Here is a 24,058-nt window from a genome sequence, read left to right on the forward strand (position 1 = left end):
TATTTATGGCTGATCGCAAGAAAAATGTTACCATTCAAAGTGCGCGAATGCTCATTAAAGTGCTATTTTGCGCTAAACGAGCATTTTTTCGTTATAGTTCAATAAGTGTGTCGGAAACCAAAACCATCCGAAACGTTTCAATCCAAGATACACTTTTATGAGCGATTGCGTACTTTCGATGATATTTTTTTCCTAGTAATCAGCAATAAATATTGTAAGTTATCCCTCAATTTAATTTTGAACCGCATAGTTTGCCTTCCAACGTTTATGACTGTATTACGATGATAAGGGTAATGTTGACCTGAAAAGCGCCCAATATGTTAGGCTCAATCCGGTCTCACAGGAAAGTGAAGCAGCGGAGTAGAATAATTCGATCCAGACGGACAAGTGACGATTTTAATATACGAAATAATCCGTTTCAAGCACGTGCCCCACCTCAAATGACATAGAACAAATAGAACAACAAAATTGGAGTTGTTTTTTTCAGTAGCCGATATTTTTGCAATAAAAGTCAATTCCATGTCCAAATGAAGTCCATTTCAAATCAAGTCAAGTAAGATTTCCAGTCCAAATTCGAGTCTAATTTCATGTTAAACCACACTTCAAATTTCATGTCCAATTATAAGCCCAAATCGCAATTTAATTTAAAATAGGTTTAGAACCAAGCAAAGTAAATAGACCCAAGTTTGAATCCATTTCCATGCCAATTCTGAACAAAATCTTACTTCACTTTCAACTAGAATTTCAACTCTAATTTAAAGGGCAATTTTTGGTCCAACTTAGGGCTAATTTTATGTCCTCGTGTGTGGGCTACCGCTTTCCAACTCTTTGGATACCGTGTATTGCGCTCCTGGACGTCTTGTTGCTACCGGAGTAGAAGCAAACACCATCTTTAGCAGGGGAGTTGTCCACCCTGCTTTCATACCGTATCCGACGAATTGACTGGATTTATTGAAGATCGTGCCCCGCGTATTAATATCCTTGTAGCGCTATGTTGAACAGCAGGCATATGAGAGACCATCGCCGAAGCTCTTGACGAAGCCCTCTATGTGATTCGAAGGAAGTCGGCGATCCCCCCGAATTCTGAACACAGCACTGTGTACCATCCATCGTAGATTGAATCAGATTGATGAGCTTAATGGGGAAGCACTTCTCGTTCATGATTTTCCGTAGCTCTTTCCGGTCGATGGTATCGTATGCGCCTTTGAAGTCAATGGACAAAGGGTGCGTGAGAACTCTGTATTTACAGCCCTTTTGGAGGATCTGCCGCAGTGTAAATATTTGATCCTTTGCTGAACGCCTATTAACGAAGCCGGTTTCATAAAGTCTCACAAATCTGTTCGCAATTGGTGATAGACGGTAAAAAATGATTTGGGACAACAGTTTGGTAGTCGGCATTGAGAACGGTGATCGCTCGATAGTTTTCATAGTTCAACTTGTCGCCCTTCTTGTAGATCGGGCAAATAACCCCATCTTTTCACTCTTCTGGTAGCTGTTGATAACCCAAAATGTAACGAACGCCAGTTTTTTTGGTCCCATTTTAATAAACTTCGCTCCGATGCCATCTTTCCCAGCCGATTTACCGTTCTTTAGCTGTATGATAGAGTCCTTATCTTCGCCTATCGTTGGGGCTGGCATCTCTTACCCGTCTGTTGCTCCATCGAAATCGCCTTCCTCGCCGCCATGGATCTTGACCTGGGCGCTATTCAAGGAGTAGGGTTCCGTTCAGTTTCTCGTAGAACTTTCGCGTTTGTTAAGAACGTTGCAACCGCTTCAACTCTGCATATTCATGCACTGCTCCTGCTGTCCGCGCAGCGTTCTCCTTATCCATTACCGTCCTACATTCATCGTCAATCCAATCGTTCCGCTGATTCCGTGCCACATGCCCGATGGACCTCGCCGCTACAATGCTAACAGCTGTTGTAATGGTATCCCAACAGTCCAGGGCTTCATCCAGCTCGTCCTCTTCCGACAGCGCAGGCCTCAACTTCGAGCGAGTGCGCGTAGATTGTGGCGACGTGTGGCTGCTGCAGCCGCGCGAGATTTAACCGAGGCTGGCGTCGGTACCGAATGTTGTTCACAACGAATAGTTTTGGGCGCATCTTAACCATCACTGGGTAGTGGTCCAAGTCAACGTTAGAGCTTCGATAATATCTGACGTCGATAATGTCTGAAAAGTGCCGACAGTCGCCCATCACTATGAAAGCTGTATCCAGTTCGTATGTGTTGCCGCAGCTCTGATGGATGGTATGCCCATCTCTGAACGTACGTACCGTTGAACTCTTCCGGCATACCTCCAGCAGCGCTACGACGTCGAACTTGCGGCTCTTCAATACGTCGGAAAGCACTCGAGTACTCCCTTGGAAGTTCCATCTCCTGAGTGTCCATTCCATAGTCCTTTTTCGTCGCGTGGCTTTATTCCACTCCCAGGCAACAATGTGAGTTTTATTGTACTCTTATGGTGGTCTTCAAGACCATTTTTGGTCTTAAATACCATCATAAGGGTGTAATAAAACCCAAATTGTTACTTGGGCTGCTTTCAGTCCAAATTTCTTTGTTCCTCGTTCATTGTACAATAGTTTTTCGTGGTAGCGGCAAGATAAAGATCTGCGGCACCAACCCCCCTTTTTTGCCGGAGGACCAACGACGTTCGAAAGAGCCCTCCTTCCCTGACGGACCTCTCCTTCTACCGGGGTTGGTGTTTCAAGTTAAGTGATGGTGAAAAGCTCCGAAGAAAAGTCGGAAAATTATGTTCTGTCACAAGGAAATTGTTTGGAATGTTTTTTTCTCGTGTGTCAATTTCTAGTCTTCTAATGATTACATTTTCATGATAACGTTTTTTATTGTTCCTTAGTTATAGTAGAAAAACTTATGTGATTCAAAAACTTATCTTCTATCTTGTTCTATCTTCTTCTTCTTCTTCTTCTATATATAAAAGTGAGCGTATGTTTGTATGTATGTTCCACCATAACTCAAGAACGCCTTGACCGATCTCCACCAAACTTGGCACACATATTCCTTGACATAAGGGAATCAGCACTGGGGGGTTGATAAGAAGAGGAGGGAGGTGGGGTTTCATAACAGGGGAAAGCCATAACTCCGAAACATCTGGACGGTTCTTCATCAAACTTGGCACGCATGTTCCTTAGCATAAGGGAATCAGAACTCAGGGGGTTGACAAAAGAGAGGGGGTCATAATAAGGGGTGGTTCATAACAGGGGCGATTTTCATTGAGCCGATGCATAATTAGGTAGCGACAGAAGGGGGAGGTGACCGGGAAGAAACCGACATGTAGGGGGACGAGAAACGTGATTATGAATGTATGTTCCACCATAACTCTGGAACTTCTGGACGTCGTTTGTCAAAAACATATTCTTTTGCTACACTCAAAAAAATCAGCACGTCAAGTTTACGTGAAAACATAGGTAATTCTCATCCATCACACTTTTCATGTAGCTCGCACTCATACTAACCAGTTTACGTGCGATCCCGGTATTTTTTTTTATCAATTTTCCCATTAACTAGTACATGAAGTTCACGTAAGCTGCTGTACAGAAGTTTACATGATTTTTCACGTGGATGCGACATGTCGATTTTTTTGAGTGTATAAAAGAATCAACACCAGGGGGTTGATAAAAGAGTGAGACGGTCTCTTACAAGAGGTGCGTTTCTCTTGCACTTTGAACGATAGCAGTTATACCAGTTGTTTTATTTCTTAAAGGGAAAAGAGGGGTTCAAAAACGATAAAAAGGCTTTGTGTCGATTTATAGGGATTACCGAGAAGAAGACAGATTTACAAGTGGTTGGGGGACAACGTGAGAGGAACTGACGAAGGGAGTAGACAAATTCAAATGAAAAAATTGTTTTGTGTCTTGCATTATGAGAATTTTCGTTACAAAAACAGATGTACAAGTGACTGAGTGACAAAGGGGCCCCGAGTGAAATCGGGCAATCAGTTAGTATCTCATAAACCAAACAGAACGCTACAGCGTATTGTACCGTTAACATGAAGTATGAAAATGTAACTAAATTTTCTTAGCATATTCACAGCTATGAGATGAACCAGCCCACGGCTGAAAATCTCGATAATAAAGAGAAAAAAAATATTCACAGCTTGATTACCGATCGATCTTGAGATGCTCTTGGAGAAAAAACGGAAAAGAACACGGGAGAAAAGGTGACAACAACTGGACAAGTGGGACAGAAAAAACAGAAAAACGCGAGAAAGAGAGATAGTAGTAGTAGTAGTAAGGGGGAAATCCACCATCATTTCAAGGACTTGCCAGTGTATGTGGGTAGACTTACAGTAGATCCAAATTTGATTATCAAATGAATATCACACTAATGCTGTTATAGAAGGACCAAAAGGGGTTGGGCGGACCCACAAGCAGAGACACTTGTGCGCATTCCGGGGTTTTAAGATTTTCCTTCCAACATTATGATCCTTCCATGTAATAATCAATTTCGCTGCACCAGCTTTAACCCACGTGATGGTTTGTTTGTGAGAAAAAGAACTTACATAATTGTTTCAGACCTTAAGGACTCCGGTTGGCAATCCACTCCATCATCCAGCCTTCCACAATTATGCTGTTCATGGCAATAATGTTTATATTGTAGTATATAGTAACGTTATAATAATATTCTGGTAATAGTTCAAGGTCATACCTGCATGTTTGAGTTTTACCTACATCCCGCTAAGTAACTTCCCCTTTTGTAGTCCTCTAGGGCCAATTCCTCTCATCCTTCCAATCCTCATCATTGTTCTTTCCACTCCACTTGAGCTAAGCACTAATCTACAAAAAAAAAAAAAACCTTGGGGGGAGATTTGGTTATTATTGTTCTATTCTTTTGTAAATACTTCTCTGTCTTTTTATAATTGTATTTTTCAATTTTTTATTTATTTTGCATATATTCTTAACTGGTTTTCATATTTATTAATTTTATATCCATATTCCTCATTATTGTTTAGGTTTCTTTGTTTTATATATATCTTAAAATTATATGGTTATTTTTAGTCATACGGTTTGCTATAAACATTTATCATCCCTCGCTTCCATTATATTCAATTATGTACTCATAAATACATGTAGATGCCAACACTGAATAATATGCTCTAAAACCCTGCAGAACACATCAATGTGTTATATTGAAACTGAAGAAAAATATTTTTTTTATTGCACTTTTAGGGGGATTAATCAAAATTCGAATTCCGCTGCACGATAGAATTTTTAATTTAAAGAAACTCTTCCAAAGGTTACACAAACCTAAAATCAAGTTTTCCCGCTCAAAACTCTAATGCGCACTTATTTTAGTTTTGGACCAGTGTGCTGTGCTCGGTTGATTAGATTGCGTTGAGCTTTCGGTTGATCAATTGAGAATTAAAATTTAATTTTTATTAGAAGTATTCGATATTGTAAGGACTTAAGTCTTGAATTTCGAAAAAAATCCTGATTTTATCAGTTTCCCCATTTTGTCAGCCCAAAATTCAACATGGGGCTAACAAAATCGGAACATTACTGTATATAGAAATCGATATAAATTGTCTTACCTTCGCAAATTATCCACTCGATGCATTCAAGAGTATCTGTGTACCAGTTGAAAATTACAATTCAAGTCTAGAGGCTCATGTTAAATTCCAAAATTAGGCATCATGAGACCATCAGCCAAAAACACCATTATATTTTCATATAGACAGCTTGGACAAATTTTGACCACTAAGCTCAGGAAAAACTGAGCGAAACAAGCATAACCTACATCTTTATCATTATATACATTTATCTACTCCGCGGAGCTTTTGAAAATGGCTCCTCAACACTTCTTCCCTGCACCGCACTAGCAAACGAAATTTCCAATAGGAAATCTCACCACCCTAGGAATATGATTTTCACACTTCACGCTTTCAATGATTTTTATTTTATCAATGTCACACTAACTTCTGGCTAACCGCCTAACGGCCCATGCAAAATTTCACTCATACACTGACAGCAATAGACCTACACTAATTTCACACTGGCCGACGGAAAATGCACGCGCAAACTGTGAAAAACGCGAGAAAGAGAGATAGTAGAAAACCTGGCACGAAAGAAAAATAAGCACAGAATACGAGGGAAAATGAGAAATGGGGAGAGTAAAAAAAACAGGAGAAGTGAAATCAAAATAAAAAAGAAGACTGGAAAGCACGGAGAACCGAAGGGAAAAGAAGAAAAATTAGAAAATAGGGGGAAAAACGATTAAGGAAAATGAGGACCAACGAGTGTTCGTGGGTTCGAATGTTAGTAGAGCCAGGCCGTTCGATGTAAAATGACTTTGCACGGGTTTATTCCTAGGCCCCCACATCTATTCCACCAAATTCTGCATCTACTAACAATGAAGCCTCTAGCCGGGGCTAGTTATAAGAATGGTGCTTACTCGAGGTGTGAATGAAGCCTCTTGACCAGTGAAAAACCAGTGGACTGAAAGAGAGAGAGAAAACGCAACAAAAAAGGACAAAAAACGGGAAGGATGTTACTTTCGAAATTAACATAAATTGACGAGGAAAACATATGCCTTTATTCTATAAAACTCAAATTTATAATGAAAAATTTCATACTTTGCTGCGGAATCCATACTTGATATCCTGTGTAACATTCAACAATGTCCCTTAAAATTAAATTAAGAAAAATAGATAACTAAAGAATAAATTTGTTTGCATGGTAGGAGTTGGGAGTATAATCAATATATATAGAATGCCAGTGTGGCTGCAGTGCGCGTGATAAACATCACACACATTCAGATAATGTATTTACATTATATATGCATATGTGGGTGTGCCTGAGATTCATCAAAAGGGGAATCTCATTGTCAAACTCTGACAACCAGTTTAAAATTTCAAATATGGCTGCCAAGTAATGTGATTAGAAACTTCGCTTGCTTCAAATTTCTGAAAAAACCGGTGCAAAAGGACTCAGTTGTGGGATTCAATTCAACCGGACGAAAAGAAAATGAATGTTTAAAAACATTTCACTGGTATGAACACACAGCGATGAGCGCACTGATGACAGCACCAACCAGCGCACAGATAAAGAACAGATAAATAACAAGGAGCAACTTTGACAATGAAGTTCCCGATTCACAGACTTTATACAGATTGTCAGCATCATGTTTACCACAAAGAGTCCTGTAGAAAAACAGCGACACTGGCATTCTATACATATTGATTCTACTGAGTTGGGCCTAGTATTGTTAAATTCTTCAAATAAATCCACTCCAGGGATCACAAGCTTCACTTGGTTCACGCAAGCACATCGCAAGCGGAACTCCTGAAAAACGCACAGATTCCTGGATGCTGCAGCTGAAGATAAGACAACTTCAGTCTATCGCTCTCTTCTACTTTAACTATCAACGAAGTCAGACGTGCGAACTCCCACAGGCTAACTCCCGGATCCCGCAGTGTAACTAACCGCGGCTTTATTCGGTTCCAAATCGCAGTAAAAGTCACGAGTATTAAAGGGCCTGGTAATGGTAACTGATCTAAGCTGGCCATTCCCTGGTCAAGTCCGCGTGTCGATAGTGGAATACGTGCTAAAGTGCGTGAAACACGTAAATCCGGGTTGCAAAAAATCCGTCCATAGTGCGGGAGGTGACTTTTGGGCCTATCGGAATGCAGTAAATTTGTCAATGTGTTTTACAGTGCAGCACAGGGTAAGTCTGCATGCATGGGAATGAGAACAGGAAAAGGGAAAAGTGGACAGAGAAAAATGAAAACGGGAGACACACAGGATTAAACGACAAACACAACGTGACAGAAAAGGAGGATAAACGAGATATAATAAGAGGAAAATGAACACTAAAAGAAACAGCAAACAAAAAACGAGACAGGAAAAGAAGAAAAACGGGACGGAAAATGCGGAAAACCGGAAAGAAAAAGGCAAGCAACGAAACAAAAGAGAGAAAACCAAAGGAAAATCAGGACTGAAAAGGAAGTAAAATGGGCCTGGAAAAAAGAGCAAATAGCGGACGGAAGGAAGAACGAGTGAGAAAAGGAGAAGGAGAAAGGTGAGAAAACGAGACAAACAGAGTGGATACGGGACAGAAGGGAAAGGCATGACACACACACACACACACACACACACACACACACACACACACGCACAGTGAGAGAGAGAAGGAAAGAAAATAAGAAAAGTTATAGCAAAAACCAAGAAAACGTTACAAAAAATAAAAGAATTGGTACAAAACGGGACTGAAAAAGAGAAAAATGTCCATGTCCAAATTCAAGTTTAATTTAATGTCCAATGCTAAGTTCACTTCCAAGTCCAATTGCATGTCCGAGCCCAATTTCATGCCTCATTTAAGTCTAATTTTACCTTCAACCTTAAGTCGAATAAAAACTCCGATATAAAGTCCAATTTCTAGTACAATTTAAATTCTAATTGCAAGTCTAATCTCGTCCAAATTACTTCAAATTTAAGTTCAATTTTAAGCCAAATTTACAGTATATTTAGTCATGCAGCAATAAGTGCACGAAAAAAAAGGTCAACCATTTCGTATCACTCATATTGATTTTATTTCCATCTGAAGTGTGCCTCATCGGAAAATTATTTCCGGTGACGTCTCGCGAACTTCGGATCTGATACCAACCAACCAACCACCAAACTGCGAAGTCACACCGTTAGCTTACGGTGAAGGATAGCGCAGGCCCCACACAGTTCTACTTAATTTAATAACTCTCACTAGAACACGGTTTACGAACGTAAAACCTACCCATCCGAAATGGCCAAAACAAACCGAGAACAAAAGCTGCCACTGCCAGTGCCAGCCGTTTTATGATTGCTGCTCTGCTAATTTCGATTTTTCACTCGCGTTTCCACACCGGCGTCGTCGGTCGGTTGGTCGGTCGGTCGGTCGGAGTAAGGAGCGGCCATCATCATCAGGACAGCACGGCGGACGGTATAAAAATGGATCAGAAACGTCTTACCGGCTCAGTCTCTTTTCACGTTTGTTCCCTTGCAGACAAAGTTGTGAACACACTTCGTGTGACGGTTTTACTGGCTATACTTAGTTAGTTCCCTTAACAGAGCTCTTCCACTACCAAAGACTATCACAGAAAAAATGGTGAGATTTGAAGATTTTTTTTAAATATTAGAGTAGTAAAAACTGAAACTATTAGAAATAATGAAAAATACTAAAACGAAAATAAGTACAAAATTTAAAAGGATATGTCTCAAGTGGGTTTAGTGAGTGGTATAATTTCTTTAGGCGCAAATGTTTGGTGAAAGTAGCACATGAGTGTCCCAGCAATATTGAAGAAGTTAAATTAGTGCTAAATCGAGTGTTTCGCATGAAAATAGTCTTAAATTGGTGCATTACAGACTGAGGTTTTCTATTCTTCACATTTGCCGGCTTTTTGTCACCAAATGAAGTCCAATGTGTTCCCAGTTCAGACATTCCAGACAGAGTCAATTAACAGTCTAAGCGAAACGATTAATTATGCATATTGGTCATGAATACTTCTAATATCGCACTTTGAACCAGGAAATTTGTTCGATTTCTCACGCTCACATATTTGGATCAGAAAAATCAAAAAATCTAACGGGAATAATGGAATGATACGCAGTCATACTTTATGCCCTTCGTGATTGTTCCACAGCTTGAAGACGAGACAAAACGTCGAAATTATAGCCGGCAGGCACGACACTGCAATCAATATTGTATATGTACATAAAAATCGAGTCGGTTCCAGTTCAGCGGAGATTCTATAAAGTGCCACTCCTTACTGGCTCTGACACTGTTTGAATTCTTAGAACTCTATCCGCCTGTTGCCGGCTGCGAGGCTTTGTCTGGGTCCGATGAACCATGCTTTTTTAATGCACCACTATAAAACTGATAGAATTGCGAGTACCTACTGTTATTATTTTATGTCGTTTCAGTCACTAGTCGATGGCATAAATTCGCACCCAGTTGAATCGAATGTGTTTTCTCTGACTAACGTTCGACTTAAACTTTCTTAGTTGCGGCGTGGAAGTTTGCTGCTGAAAGAAAATATAGTAAAAAAGAAAATTTAAACTGAAATACAGTTCAAGGAAAATTTAGCTTTTTGAATTTTTTATTCATTGTTGGTTCATTTTTATAAAGTTTTGTTCTAATTTTATTTGGATTATGTTCAATTCTTTCAAAGTTTTTTTCTATTCTTTAGTTTTACCTCAAAATAATATTCATTTATTTTTTCCATGCAATTACAATTTTCATTCCATGTTTCGATTGCACAGACTTTCCTGCTTATTTTGAGATTCTTCTACTGAACATCGAACACGAAATTATTGAAACACAGTAAATTTACTATCAATTCTTTTGTAATTATCGGATCAAAACCAACATTTTAGGACAGTTTTATGCATGTATTAAGTTCAATTCACATGAATTATATCAATTATTAAAGGTTGTTTGGTAAAATACTGGACACATTCGCTTGATGCCGCCTATAAGAACCTTTTTCTCAATTTTAAATATCCATTTCCTTAGTATGTCCTTCGCTTTTTTACTTTCCTACGTGGTATTTCTGAATTTGCGCTTCATTATGGCCGAATAGGTTTCAATCGGACGTTGTTTTACTTGTTCGATGGATTCATGTCCTTTGTGGAAAAAATACACCGAATTAGCCTCATACTATTCCAACACGCTTTTAGAATAGGGGCATGAAGCTAAATCTGGCCAAATTAGTGGTTTTTCATTGTGCTGCTCCAGAAATAGCAAAAGACGATGCCGGAGGCATTCAGTTTTGTACATTTCCCTACTGATGGTTCGTTTTATGACGGAAATTTCACTTGCCACTCCTGTGGCTTGCCAACCAAATGAAATATTTCGATGCAAATTTCGACATTTGGCTTCTTTTTCAAACTTATCTTTTCCTTTTGATCCTCAAACGGTCGCAGTATCCACTTCGTTGCAGCTTTCAGCTAGTGCCACATATTCAGCTTCCGAGCTACTCAGCGTGGCACAGTCCTGTTTTCTTGAACACCATTTGAACATTCCACCTGTATACCGAAACATCTCGGACCCAGTCAGCATCTACGAAAATCTGCAGTAGTAATTTGTCCATTTCTAGTACTGATTCGAAGTACATGCTTCAACCCAATCGAACTTTGTGGGCCAGATCGAAATCGAAAGCTAGAAATCGAGTTTTACATTTCGTCGTCCATCAAAATGCATCCGTTGAAATGTGTCAAAACTAGTTCTATTAGAAACGGCAAGCACGCTTCTTAGCTACTAAATTCTGTTTCTAGTACCAATTCGGCTGTTTGCTGGCACTATAAGATCTATAAACTTTCTGAGCGACGCTATTCCGGTTGGGTTGATAGTTGGCAAATTACCTATCAGGCATTTTTTTTCTCCATGTTGGGTATTTTTATCACTGCGACCATTTGTTTGATCTATTGTGATATATTACCCGTTTTTTTATAGCTGTGTTGTCAAGATGACGCACCACTATCAGAAGTGATTGTCATTGTTTGACTAATAGCATTTGTCCAGCCCGGTCACTACTGCGCTGGGAGTTGTTCTCTAAATATCAGAGGGTTCTAACAGCCCTCTTTCGAAGAACCTTAATCTTTTATTGAGAATTGCCGGACATCGGCATAACAGGTGTTCCGAGTCTTCTTTTTCTATGCCACAGAAGTGACATATATCATCTTGAAGTTTTCCCATAAGCTTCCGATGATAGCGGCTCGGACAATGTTCTGTTATAAGACCAGTATAAATGCTTAGATCTTTCTTCGAAAGCTCCAGGATTTTGCGAGTCATTGAAACGTTTGGAGAGATAACACGTTTCGACTGCCTAGCATTGAAAGTGTTATTTCAATTTGATTCCACTTTCGTACATTGCCATGCTTTTAGCTCCAATTTTAAAGTTGAAGCAGATAAGCCACAGAAGGGCTCCTACAAATTGATGAGATGATCCGAGTCTTGCTAGCGCATCAGCACTTTCATTTCCATCAATTCCACAGTGACCTGGGACCCAGTACAAGTTGACTTGGTTACGACAAGACAATTTTTGGAGTGTTGGACAGTCATCGTTGGGCTGCATAGTGTTAAGTCAAGTACTTCTTGCCTTATTGCGTTTACAAAAGTTGGCTCTTCCCCTTTATTACATATATCTATACCATTTGATGATATAAAGTTCACAAGGATTTCACCTCTGTTATTGCTATCTGTGCTGTCCAATTACAAGTGCTTTGTTTTGTTTCTTGCAGTAAGAAACCAAATTTACCACTTCTGATGGAGGTACTTCACCCACATCTCCTGGAAAATATGCCGCTGCTACGCAAATTTCTGTCGTGCCACGGGTCGTTGGAACCTCCATCATTATTGCTGTGAGATCTTTTGTAATCAATTCTGTGATTGGAAAACTTTTTATGTTTTCACTTACTAAAATGGCAACTCTTGGCGTGAGCTCACCTTTTAGGCATAATCCGGATGGAAATGTCAGGATTGGACTTTACGCACCTCGATATCTTCGTCCTCAGCTCTCGGTCCCTAGTTCCGGTTTGCTTAAAAGTTCTTTACCGCCTTTCCACACCTAGGTTCTCCTTATAACCTTTTAGAATAGTACACACTGTTGATTTTGGCATTTTTAGTTCAGACCCTTCTGGGTTTTCCAGGTGTTTGTGCAAGATTTTTTAAGTCGTTCGAATTCCATTCTGTACTGCTCCGCAACATGGTGGAATAATTTGACGAAACTTGCACCAGTTGTTCTTTCTTCATAAACATGTAAACAAAGTTATGTCAAATGGTTCCAATTTCTACCACAAGGGGCGTGTCGCAATTTACTTTTCGCCAGGCTTTAGGACGAGTGTTTGAATTAGGCAAGCATATTGATGAATGCTGGGCAGCATATTCTCCTCCTTTGCTTGTAAGTGACCAGGATCTAGAGGAATCTTAGTCGGTTTCAATTCTTCCAATCCAAGTCCTGACAAAAGCTTCCGAATAGACGTTGCTTCAGTCTGAGAAACGTGATCTTTGGTTTGTTTTACTTTAATCCCCAGCAAGTGCTTAATATCTCCCAAGGAAGTACTTTGAAATAGGCTGTCTTCACATCGGCATGTTTAATGAGCAGCTTCTCCTGATTGACCACATAGAGAAGCATCCGAAAAGTAATCTGTTTGATTTGGAGCAAAAGCCTCATGAATCATAGTCAATTCCGAATTTTGGTCTGTATCATTGGAAAACTAATCGGGCCTTATAACGCACGATCCCGCCCGATCGGACGACTTCTTTATAAATATCCAGCGACAATACTGCCGCTGGACGCATAGCTGTCCCATGTTACAAAACACGAAAATGAGAAAATCGCACTCAAAGTGAAAAACTTTTTATATGAAATGATATAGGTAGTGAGACAAATATGCGTCCATTTTTCCAGTGGGACAAATTGTCTTCAAATTTTTTCGAGCTTTCCTAGTATAAACGCCATGGTTTCGATTCACATTTGAGAAATATACAGATCGGACTCGATTATCCGTGTGAAATTATTTTTTAAATGAGTTTTTTGAAATGTGTTGACGTTGAAAACGTGATTTCCATTGAAAAAAAAAATCTTTTTACTCGCAACAAAATGTCGAAAAGGGACATTTATGCTTCCACCGACAGAATATTTAATAGTTTTTTGACCAGGTCCTAGGTCCTACACATGGTTTTCATTAAGTGACTGCAACTCATTTTCATTATCTGTTCTTTGTAACTAGACGGTTCCATCAGTTCTTGTTGTATAACCGGTCCAGCAGCGTTGTAACGTTGGGGAGGGATTCCTTAAGTAGCACGACAAGATCTTCTATGAGCATTAGGGACTTGTTCATGCTCCTCCTGAATCCTCGGCTGTTACTCCTCGAACTCATGCTCTTCTGGAATGCTTGCATCGTCATCTTCTATATTGTGGTACGCTTTTTTTGGGTGTCTGCGATTCCGAATTTGTTAAGAGACATTTGCGATGATTTTCGTACATTTATATACAAAAGAACGAACAAACTTTAAAGAACGACTTTTGCGCTCGGCGACGCCATTCTTTTGAGGTGAATAACCTGTCGCAAACTTCAGCTGGATGCCTTCATTTTTCAGAAGCTTTATCAAATCGCTGCTTCAATTTTCGCCGCCCTTAACCGAGCTTAGCTTCTATGGTGCTTATCCAAACATTGTTTTCACCTTGAGCACATAATCCTTGATAGCTTCACAGGTTTCTGAATTCTCCCGCAGCAAATACAGCAGGGTATATCTATTGTGTTCATCGATAAGGGTTTAAATCAATAAGGGCTGTGGGTGTTGAAAACTCCTGATACAGAATATCACTCATTCCAGCACCAGAGCAGAGTCTCGCGCAACGTTGCGTTACCGTCGCGATAAACGGTATGAACAGTTCGGTGCATCATTGTATCGGCAATCGTCGGTATCTTCTAGATTCCGACCGCGTTTAACGACCTCACTACTTGTCACAGTCAGTCGTTTGCAGTTGGTTAACAAGTAAGACTTAAGAACCAAACAGAATGCTGCATCAACGTATCCGTCAGCATCAATTTGACAGTAAACCCATGTGTGATTCTTTGTGGCTGTAAAATAGACTTCACACAAGGGTCAACCCTCCTGGTATGCTATCTTCAAAGGCCCACACAAGTCGCTGTGTACTATAAATCCATTACAGTCTTTGGCTTCTTCCTTGCTTTCTTTGAAAACGATAAACACGCGAGTGTTCAATCACAAGACGCTTCGCAAGTGATCTTCCTTCCACGGTTACGAATCTTGATTCCAGTTGCTAGCTGCCTTTGAACCAGCATTTGTAACTCGAATAGCACGTTCCGTACAATCATCGTGTGTTTGAACCATGAACGTCTCGATGTCTGAACTTTCTATGCCAGTCGTGTACACATTCTTTTTCGCAATACTCTACTTTCAATGCTGTTGAATACTTTGTCATCCGTAAATAATACAATCCATCCAAAGTAACAATTTGGCTTTTATAACACTCTTATGATGGCATTAAAGACCAAAATTGGTCTTGAAGACCACCATGAGAGTACAATAAAACTCACATTGTTGCTTGGGATTTTAACGAACCGTAGCAATTCGGTATCCGAATTTGACAGTACGTCCACCATAAGCGAAAATCACGAAAAAACGAGATTCATATCCAAATCGGGAGCATGCAGAACTTCAGTAAGCGTTATCTTCTTCATTAGATGCAGCTTTTTTTGCTTTCGCCGGATTCTGAAAGGACGTTTTTGGTTCTGCACTTCAATTTCGTTGGTTTCAAGAATCCGTATGTGTCTTGCAATCGCGCTTCTTGTGGCCATCCTTCTCCAGACTCCAGAGTTGTAATTAAAGCATCGAAGGAATCTGCAAATCAGGATCACTTGGAGATCGTTATCCAATTTAGTCCCAGGCATTCGCCAATTTCTCAAAAAGGTATACAAACACGATCAGATACCCCACAATGTCGTCCCCGTCTTTGAATTGCGGTTCACGAATTAGAGATTTCTTTCGATACTGTCGTTTCAAATTGACCCAAACGTCCTTTGCAGTCTCGGTATTCCGGATTAAACCGCGCTGACTGCGACTGAGCAGCAGCCTAATGGTCATATGCGCCTTCTGATCTTCTTCATCTTCCAGCATTCAACTGCCACAGCATTCGATCCGTCAGCAGCCGCTTCAGATTTCACTCCCGGTTCGATAAACTTCCACAGGCCTTCGCTGTTAGCAGAAATTCGACTTCAAGCTTCCAGGAATCGTAGGTTGCCGTATTGAGTTTGATAGTTACAGTTCTCTCATTTTTCAAAACAGCAGTCAACCCTCAATTGATCAACCGGGTATAGCTGTACCCTTTTCATATTTTATGCTCCGATTTCGGTATGTTCCTTTTTGAAATTAAAAGGCTCCAGATTCTCGTTATTTAGATGTATTTAAGCAAATTTAATCGTTAATAAAAACGTGTCAGAAAATTTTTTGAGCCGGTGGTCAAAGTCTTGTACCTAGATTTTGACCAATCAATGTGCACAAAATCGGAGCACTTAACACCTGAAAGTGTTGTTGTTTCGAAAAGAATTTGTTGTATTTCAATCACAAAAATAACAGTTTTGTATTAAATTAAAGTATTTTTAGTAAGAATTTAACATAGATAACAATAAACATATTTATTTCAATCGTACTTTCAGTTGGAAATAAATTGAACAACCATAAATATGGTTGGAATCACATTTTTATTCTCCGTGAAGGGTTTACAGAATGTCAAACCGAATCAAAACAAACAAAGTAGGCGAGACTCGGGCTCCAATTTGTTCCATTTTAAACAAACCAGTATTGAAGATCATTCCTATTATTAAACCGGATGCATTTCTGTACAACTCTTTTTCAAACCTAATGATCAAATTTTTTAATGACATAAAATACAATATGTTATGAGCAGAGAGAAAACAATGGCAACTTTAAACCCACACAAAATGTTCCGATGCTCTCGAGCAGCATGAAAGGTAAAATTCAATTACTCTAATCGGTCTTCGAATGGCCGGCCGTTTCGTGGGTTAACTAAAAATGGCCACAACTAATTAAGACAATAGTCCTACAGTAGCAGTAGCAACGCACAGAATACAATTTTATTGAAACTAACTGCGTATTTTTTATTGCTGGCGTGGATTGTGTCATCGCTCGAATTTCACAGAGGGAGTGCATTTCGGTTCACATCGGTCAGGCGGGAGTTCAAATTGGCAACGCGTGCTGGGAGCTGTACTGTCTCGAGCATGGAATCCAACCGGACGGACAGATGCCCTCGGACAAAACCATCGGCGGTGGGGACGATTCGTTTAATACGTTTTTCAGCGAAACCGGTGCCGGAAAGCACGTTCCACGGGCGGTTTTTGTTGATCTGGAACCAACCGTTGTGGGTAGGTTGCGTTGTCGTTGTGAAATTGAAACTATTAATAGATTAATAAACTGATTGGGATGGAATAATTTACAGATGAGGTTCGTACCGGAACTTACCGGCAGCTGTTTCATCCCGAGCAGCTTATCACCGGCAAGGAGGATGCCGCCAACAACTACGCAAGGGGACACTACACCATCGGCAAGGAAATAGTCGATATCGTGCTGGACCGCATCCGAAAGTTGGCTGACCAATGCACGGGCTTGCAAGGATTTCTGGTTTTCCATTCCTTCGGCGGTGGTACCGGAAGTGGGTTCACCTCGCTGCTGATGGAACGCTTATCGGTTGACTATGGAAAAAAATCTAAATTGGAGTTCTCTATATATCCAGCGCCCCAGGTGAGTGAGTGTGAGGATAAAAATAAGCAAACCGTAGCGTGCCGGAGTTTAATAACCCCTTTTTCGTATGCAAATGCTGCGTATAACCTTCTGTCTCCACTTTGCCACTTTTCTCAATGATTGCATTATTATCGATTTTGTTTCTAGATGTAGGTTATTTTTTACATTATCATGGAGTTATTTCCTACATAGCAGTTTTTTTCTCGCCTCCAAATCACGCAGGGGTAATTATTTTCTTTCGTGATATTATGCACGCGGAAAACGAATATATCATTGTGGATTTTGGAGGGCGTGAGTGAGAGAAATGGTTTTATTGACTTTGTTGTACTCGTTTTTTCAGGTCTCGACTGCCGTTGTGGAACCGTATAACTCTATTCTGACCACCCATACTACCTTGGAACATTCGGACTGTGCGTTTATGGTCGACAATGAGGCCATCTACGATATTTGTCGCCGCAACTTGGACATCGAGCGGCCCACTTACACCAATCTGAACCGTCTGATAGGACAAATCGTATCGTCTATTACTGCGTCACTTCGTTTCGATGGTGCCCTGAATGTTGACCTTACGGAGTTCCAAACCAATCTGGTACCGTATCCTCGGATTCATTTCCCGCTGGCAACATATGCGCCGGTCATTTCCGCCGAAAAAGCCTACCACGAGCAGCTGACCGTTGCCGAAATTACCAACGCCTGCTTCGAGCCGGCTAATCAGATGGTAAAATGCGACCCCCGCCATGGAAAATATATGGCCTGCTGTATGCTTTACCGCGGTGATGTTGTACCGAAAGATGTCAACGCTGCCATAGCAACTATCAAAACAAAACGTTCCATTCAGTTCGTCGATTGGTGTCCGACGGGCTTTAAAGTCGGCATAAACTATCAACCGCCAACGGTTGTGCCGGGCGGTGATCTGGCGAAGGTACAACGGGCCGTCTGCATGCTATCGAATACGACGGCAATTGCGGAAGCTTGGGCCCGGTTGGATCATAAATTTGATTTGATGTACGCGAAGAGAGTGAGTAAAAATGTTCCGAAATTCTCTCCACTGTATGTTCTGCGATTTTTAAACATAACTTTGTTGATAGGCATTTGTCCACTGGTACGTCGGGGAAGGTATGGAAGAAGGCGAGTTCTCGGAAGCCCGCGAGGATTTGGCTGCGCTCGAAAAAGATTACGAGGAAGTTGGTGTGGATTCAACCGAAGAAGTGGGAGAAGGCGACGAATATTAACTGCATTATCACACGTGCACAAGCAAACAATTACTAACAACATCGATTAACAACATTACAATCAGGACGACTCCATCAAACAAACAAACAAACAAAGTGACCGTTGTTATTTCTAATCCTTTTAATTGAAAATGCACAATTTGAAGAATGAACCAATTTGAGTGTAATAAATTCCGAAATACCTTCACAGTTAGTTTGCAACAATGTTGCGGCACACCTTTTCAAAGTAATTTTGCGAATGATCGCCACACTATATGCGGTTTTATATACATTAAACAGATAAGAAGCTCTCTGGATACACGACTGCAATCCGAAGAGTTGTTTGTTGATAAATCTTCGTATGTGTGTGGCCTCCGAAACTCATGGAACGTGTGTAAACCTTACTGCAGCTAATTACCGCCAGCGGTATGTTTTATCATTCCTACTTAGTATTCCTACAACGACGGTATAGTTTCCGCGCCTCTCCGGGTGGTGATACAAAAAAAAAGACGATGTGTTTGGTGCTGCTTTTTGCAGTGATTTCGCTAGTACTTCATTCTACAAACCGACTAACAAGTGCTTTGACCACTAACTATTATCAATCCACACAAAGTGAGCCTTCTCTATGGAAGTCTTCTACTATCAGTTCCAGTGATATTTGTCCACCAAACTTTGTGGCAATTGGTGATACAGTTTTCAGCAGAAAACCATTCTGTATTTTAATCACAAAACCACAACAATGGAGTAACGTCTGCGTTTCCTATGGATGCACCGACGACTACTACGATCTAGGCGAAGAGGAACAGTATTTTGTTGACAACTTTTTACGAGAAATGAACATATACGAGTTCTGGATGACAGTGAAGAAAGAAAAACCCTTTGGATATCCGTTAAGAATGCTTCCCGGGCCCGGCTGGGGAACTCCGCTTGATTTCGAAAAAGAAGACCAAGAAACTCACCTGGACTTTTATCAAACTTCAGGAAACTGCCTATTAGTTTTGCACGGTCAACATAATTTCTCGATACCTTTGTTTAAAGATTGTAGTGAATACCACCCTCAATTGTGTATTTACAAAAGAGAAACTATGCTTGGTTTATCATGTCCCAAAAACGAATACACAACTCGGTACAGTCATTATCAGGATCATTGTTTCAAAATCGTTCAAAGCACCAACATCGACACCGGGTTACGTCTGTTCAACGTCGACAGTCACCGGAAGTTGCAACTGCTCCAAAAACTGGCCCGAAAGTCGAAGGCAAACTGTAAATTTACGGTAATTCAAACGAACATTACCGATCAGCTGGTTAATCTGAACACAACAATCTACACGCAACACGTCCATTTCGCCATGAAGGATGATGGCGTCATAACCCTGGTCAGAAGCTTCGACTGTGTCGCATATGAGCGCGTCACATCTGCAGCGGTAGTTAAACGACCTGAGTTAAATTTAAGTTTCGATCGAATCCGGCAGCGTTTGCTGCTGGTGATATCCAACGGCAGACAGTTGTGGCGCGAACGTGATAAGGATGTTGGCGTCGTGTGCTATACCGATGCAGATACCGAACTGCTGAAGAAAGCTGATATAAAACGTAAGATATGGCCGCCGGACAATGATCGCCGAAAATTGGATGACGATAATATTTACGAAGTTAAATTGTACGGAGACTTTCCCGGTTTATATTGGTGCGAGGGGCACGTCGTGCCCAATTTCAGACTTGTGAGGTCGGATAAAATTTTCGCTAACAAAAAGGACAAACACGTGCACGTGTACTCTATTGTGTTGAATATCAAACTCTTAGATCATGATAACATTTTGCAGAAAAGCACTCTCAAGCGTATTGTGAAACAGTTTAAGGAACACGTGAAATCTACGGCAGACATGAGCGGTCTACGAGTAGCCGACCGAATCAAGGGAATGAAAATTATGGAAATTGAAAGTGTGGAAACGAACAGTGACAAGTATTCGATGGTTTTGCACGTGGCTGTAAAGTATCGAGATTTTGATTCAAGTGATGAAGAAGACGAGAACACTGAAATGGGAGGTAAGTTTTGTTACTTTTCCGCCACTTTCAAGATAAACCTGCAAAACTTCGTCAAATTATCTAAAATTACGCTAGTGCCTATTTCATGCTTATTCATCTATGTTGAGATCACTTCAAATCCATGTGCGTTGCCTTAGTTACGTATAAGCAAGGCAGTGACGTGGATTCACGATTGCAATCAAAATTTAGTATAATTTATGACCCAAACAGCGATGCACATGCCACCTAAGAGATGCAAAGTTAAGTAAGTGCTTTGAGTTCAAAAACCTTCATATCTCTGGCAGATTAGATGCCTTAAAGGGTTTACTTGTAGTATTATATTTTGTCACCTATTCATAAATTGATCGCTTATGACCAATTTGTGATTTATCACTAACTCGTCGCAATTGCAATTGCAATTGATGAAAAAGCAGCGAAATCGAATAAAAAAATTATCGAAAATTATCGCCTGAGTCATACCCGTAAAATGCCACGCGCTACTAAAATCATTGGCGGAACGAGCGCTCATTTCCAGGGGGGCTATAGGCTTAGACCCCCTAGTACCGCCAATAACCAAAACTTTTTGCAATGATTATTGCTAAGTTCAAACGTTTGACTGCGTACAGTGAGAGACAAGTAAAACATAAAAAGGTAAAAACTTATGTTTTATTTTTATTTATACAAAACAAATTTCAACGAGCAAGACTGTGCTTAACAGGATCATTTCTGTAAGCTAGTATTTACTACTACATTTCAATACGAAAAAATATGAATAAAACACTTCCTCTTCATTAAAGATACTACTATCTCAGGTATTATCACATACCAAGCAAGATATAAAGCTAGAGTCAATTAATATCAGGACGCACTGTTTATTTTACTACAGCGCTGCTAGTGGTCGGATCTGTAATGTTTTGACAGCAGCTTATTTTGAAATATTTTCCTTTCAGTGCTGGAAAGTTCGTCACGAATACTTTTTTTTTCATACACGAACCGAAAACTAATTTTGGACAATAATAATTTTTAAATTTGGATTTTGTCAGTTCCAAAATCACGAAGTCGTTAAAATTAACTAAATTGACCATGTGCAGCGTTCTCAAACATTTCCGCATGCGGCATACTATTGATCGGTAGCAGCATGGCAAACGTCGTAGTGGAACTAAAGATCGAAAGCTGCCTTTTAAGGTGTGGAGAACGAATAGGGCAAATTCAGGGCTGTCGGATTTCGCCAAGAAATTCAATACCAATCAATGCACTGGCAGAAGGCTTCGCATGCGAAAGGATTTCAATCTTTTCGGGCCAGTAAGCAAAGGAACAGGACATTGAAGCAGAATCTAGTGGCCAAAAATGGAAGTTGTACAATAAGGTTCTTACAAAGTACGAAGAATGTATGCTCATTACAGGCTACAGGTCACGATGGACCTCTAGAGTTTTGGCCAGATTCGGCAACCTGCTGTGGTCAGTATTGCGGAAAAGTACTACAGTGGTATCGAGACAGCGGGCTGGATTTCTTAGAAAAGGATATTAATTCACCCAACTGCGCTCAATTCTGTCCAATTAAGAAATATTGGGTAATTGTCAATTAGAAGTTGAAAAAGAGTGGAAAGTTGACTCAGGATGCGTCAGAGAAAAGAGATGGTGGAACAAAATGGCCGTTCAGGCTATCCAACAGAGTGTTCAAAATATTCCAATATAATTTCAATCAAACCAAATTGGAATAGTTTTTTGTTATTTTACCTAAAAAGTTCCAATAAATGACTCACTTTGAGTACTCAGCATTTTTATTTCATTTACATGGGCCCGAGATAGATCCGTTTTTCTGTGTCCAAATGTTAAATGACTTAAGTTTTATGAGCGGAAAAGTCTATAGAATCAAAATCTGAAATACAAAAATAGTATGCTTTTTCTCAAACTTTTTAGTCGTGTATGTCCTCTTAAAGTTTCTAACCTTTAGCCTCGAGGTACAACTGTTGCCGACTGGCGACTGCAGCTGTTGTTAAAGCGATTGTTATTACTGTAGCATTGGACTGGCGTAGTCGTATCATCAGAATGCTTTATTATCTGTTCATTTTGCGAACCATATCCTGTGTACCGAAAGGATATCGAGTGAGGAGTCAAAAATCTACAATACTAAAGCGCTGGGAGCAACGATCATCCCGGACGCCATCTTATTAACGTCTGATCGGCGTGCATGGGCAGAAGTTAGGTACCCCGAACTGGATAAATTACAGTACAAACCGCGATAAACTACGAAAAAGGCCGGTAGAGGAATTAAATTACCACGCTGCATGCAGGCGGCGGTGATCAAGACTTACCGAAAGCGCAGGACGACGATTGAGGCTCACTGAATGCACGTGGCGGCGAGCGAGACCCGCAGTTAGCACATGGTGTAGATATTTGAAGTCATACATGCAAAAATCGGGCCACCTGACTGGCCAGAGCCCGTAGCATGGTTATGATGATGGTCTTGCTGCTGGTTACGGTGACGCCGACGATGGCGATGTTCTGGTGACTGAACCTGGCGATTAGGGATGCTATACCGGTTTTACCGGCATTACCGGTCTACTTTCCAATACCGAATTACCGGTTTTTCCACGATCAAAAACCGGTATTTTCGGTATTTTTTTTTACATGATCAAATAACAACTCAAGAACAACTCAAGCCTGAATCGCTGGTAAAACTTTTAAAGCATAGGGTAAATTTAATTTCATGATTGAATTATGTAGTTCTTCCAAAGGGAAAATCCCGAAATATTTCACCGCTGTCGGCATAGAGCCAGAGTGCCTCTTGCTTTTTAAGCAGTCGTCTCCATGTAACTCGGTCCACTCCATGGGCTAGTCGTCGCCAATTTCCCAGTTGTCTCAGAAGTTACAAATTACTATCGATCCGATTGATCCGATCACATTGCACGTTGAACCCCTTTGTTACTGGCGCCGATGATGGGGTCGTTGAAGAGAACTGTTTCCGTTGCATTGTCTTCCGGCATCTTACGACATGTTCAGCCCATTGTAGCCCACCGACTTTCGCCAGCTGTACGATGGGAATCTCTTCGAGCAGTGCCTTTAGTTCGTGATTCATACGCCTCCGCCACTCTCCGCTTTCAGTTTGTACTCCGCCAAATATCATCCGCAGCAATCTTCCGGTCAAACACGACAAAGGTGCGTATTTCCACCTTGAGCGACGAATTACCGGTTAAATAAGGATTTTGTACATTGTCAGCTTTATACGGCGGATTATGCATCACGATCGTTATGCATCACCGTTTTGCGAAGGGCAAAGTATATCCGATTTCATGCTTGTATAAATATTAAGAATATTGCGCAACAAAAGAAATGTGCGATACACAGTGAAGCTGTTCAGAAAATCTTCAGTGAAAATTAACGAAGTACTATAGAGAAATGTTAGAACACACCACGGAAGAGGAATTCGCTCGGTTACTAGTACAAACTGGAATAGAAATAACTTTACGATTAGTTAGAATTCCCTATTGGAAGGGTTGAGCCAATAATACGGGCTCCAATGATCGCTTCGTACGTCTCTGTTCGATCTA

At 40.6% G+C, this 24,058-nt stretch overlaps 1 protein-coding gene across 1 annotated transcript; it reads left to right on the forward strand.

The window, feature by feature from the left end:
• Positions 1–16,762: 16,762 nt before the first annotated feature.
• Positions 16,763–18,506, forward strand: LOC128745239 (tubulin alpha-2 chain). The gene is made up of 4 exons (XM_053842269.1): positions 16,763–16,898; positions 16,973–17,274; positions 17,615–18,292; positions 18,363–18,506. The coding sequence occupies exons 1-4, from the start codon at positions 16,778–16,780 to the stop codon at positions 18,504–18,506; spliced, it is 1,245 nt and encodes a 414-aa protein (XP_053698244.1). The 5' UTR covers positions 16,763–16,777.
• Positions 18,507–24,058: the final 5,552 nt, after the last annotated feature.

This window comes from Sabethes cyaneus, chromosome 1 (genome assembly GCF_943734655.1).
Source record: "Sabethes cyaneus chromosome 1, idSabCyanKW18_F2, whole genome shotgun sequence".
Lineage (NCBI taxonomy): Eukaryota > Metazoa > Arthropoda > Insecta > Diptera > Culicidae > Sabethes > Sabethes cyaneus.

Coding starts and splice junctions, on each gene's coding strand:
- LOC128745239 (XM_053842269.1), top strand. CDS start 16,778: ATGCCCTCGGACAAAACCATCGGCGGTGGGGACGATTCGTTTAATACG. Junction 16,899..16,972: donor TCTGGAACCAACCGTTGTGG/GTAGGTTGCGTT, acceptor AATAATTTACAG/ATGAGGTTCGTACCGGAACT. Junction 17,275..17,614: donor CTATATATCCAGCGCCCCAG/GTGAGTGAGTGT, acceptor TCGTTTTTTCAG/GTCTCGACTGCCGTTGTGGA.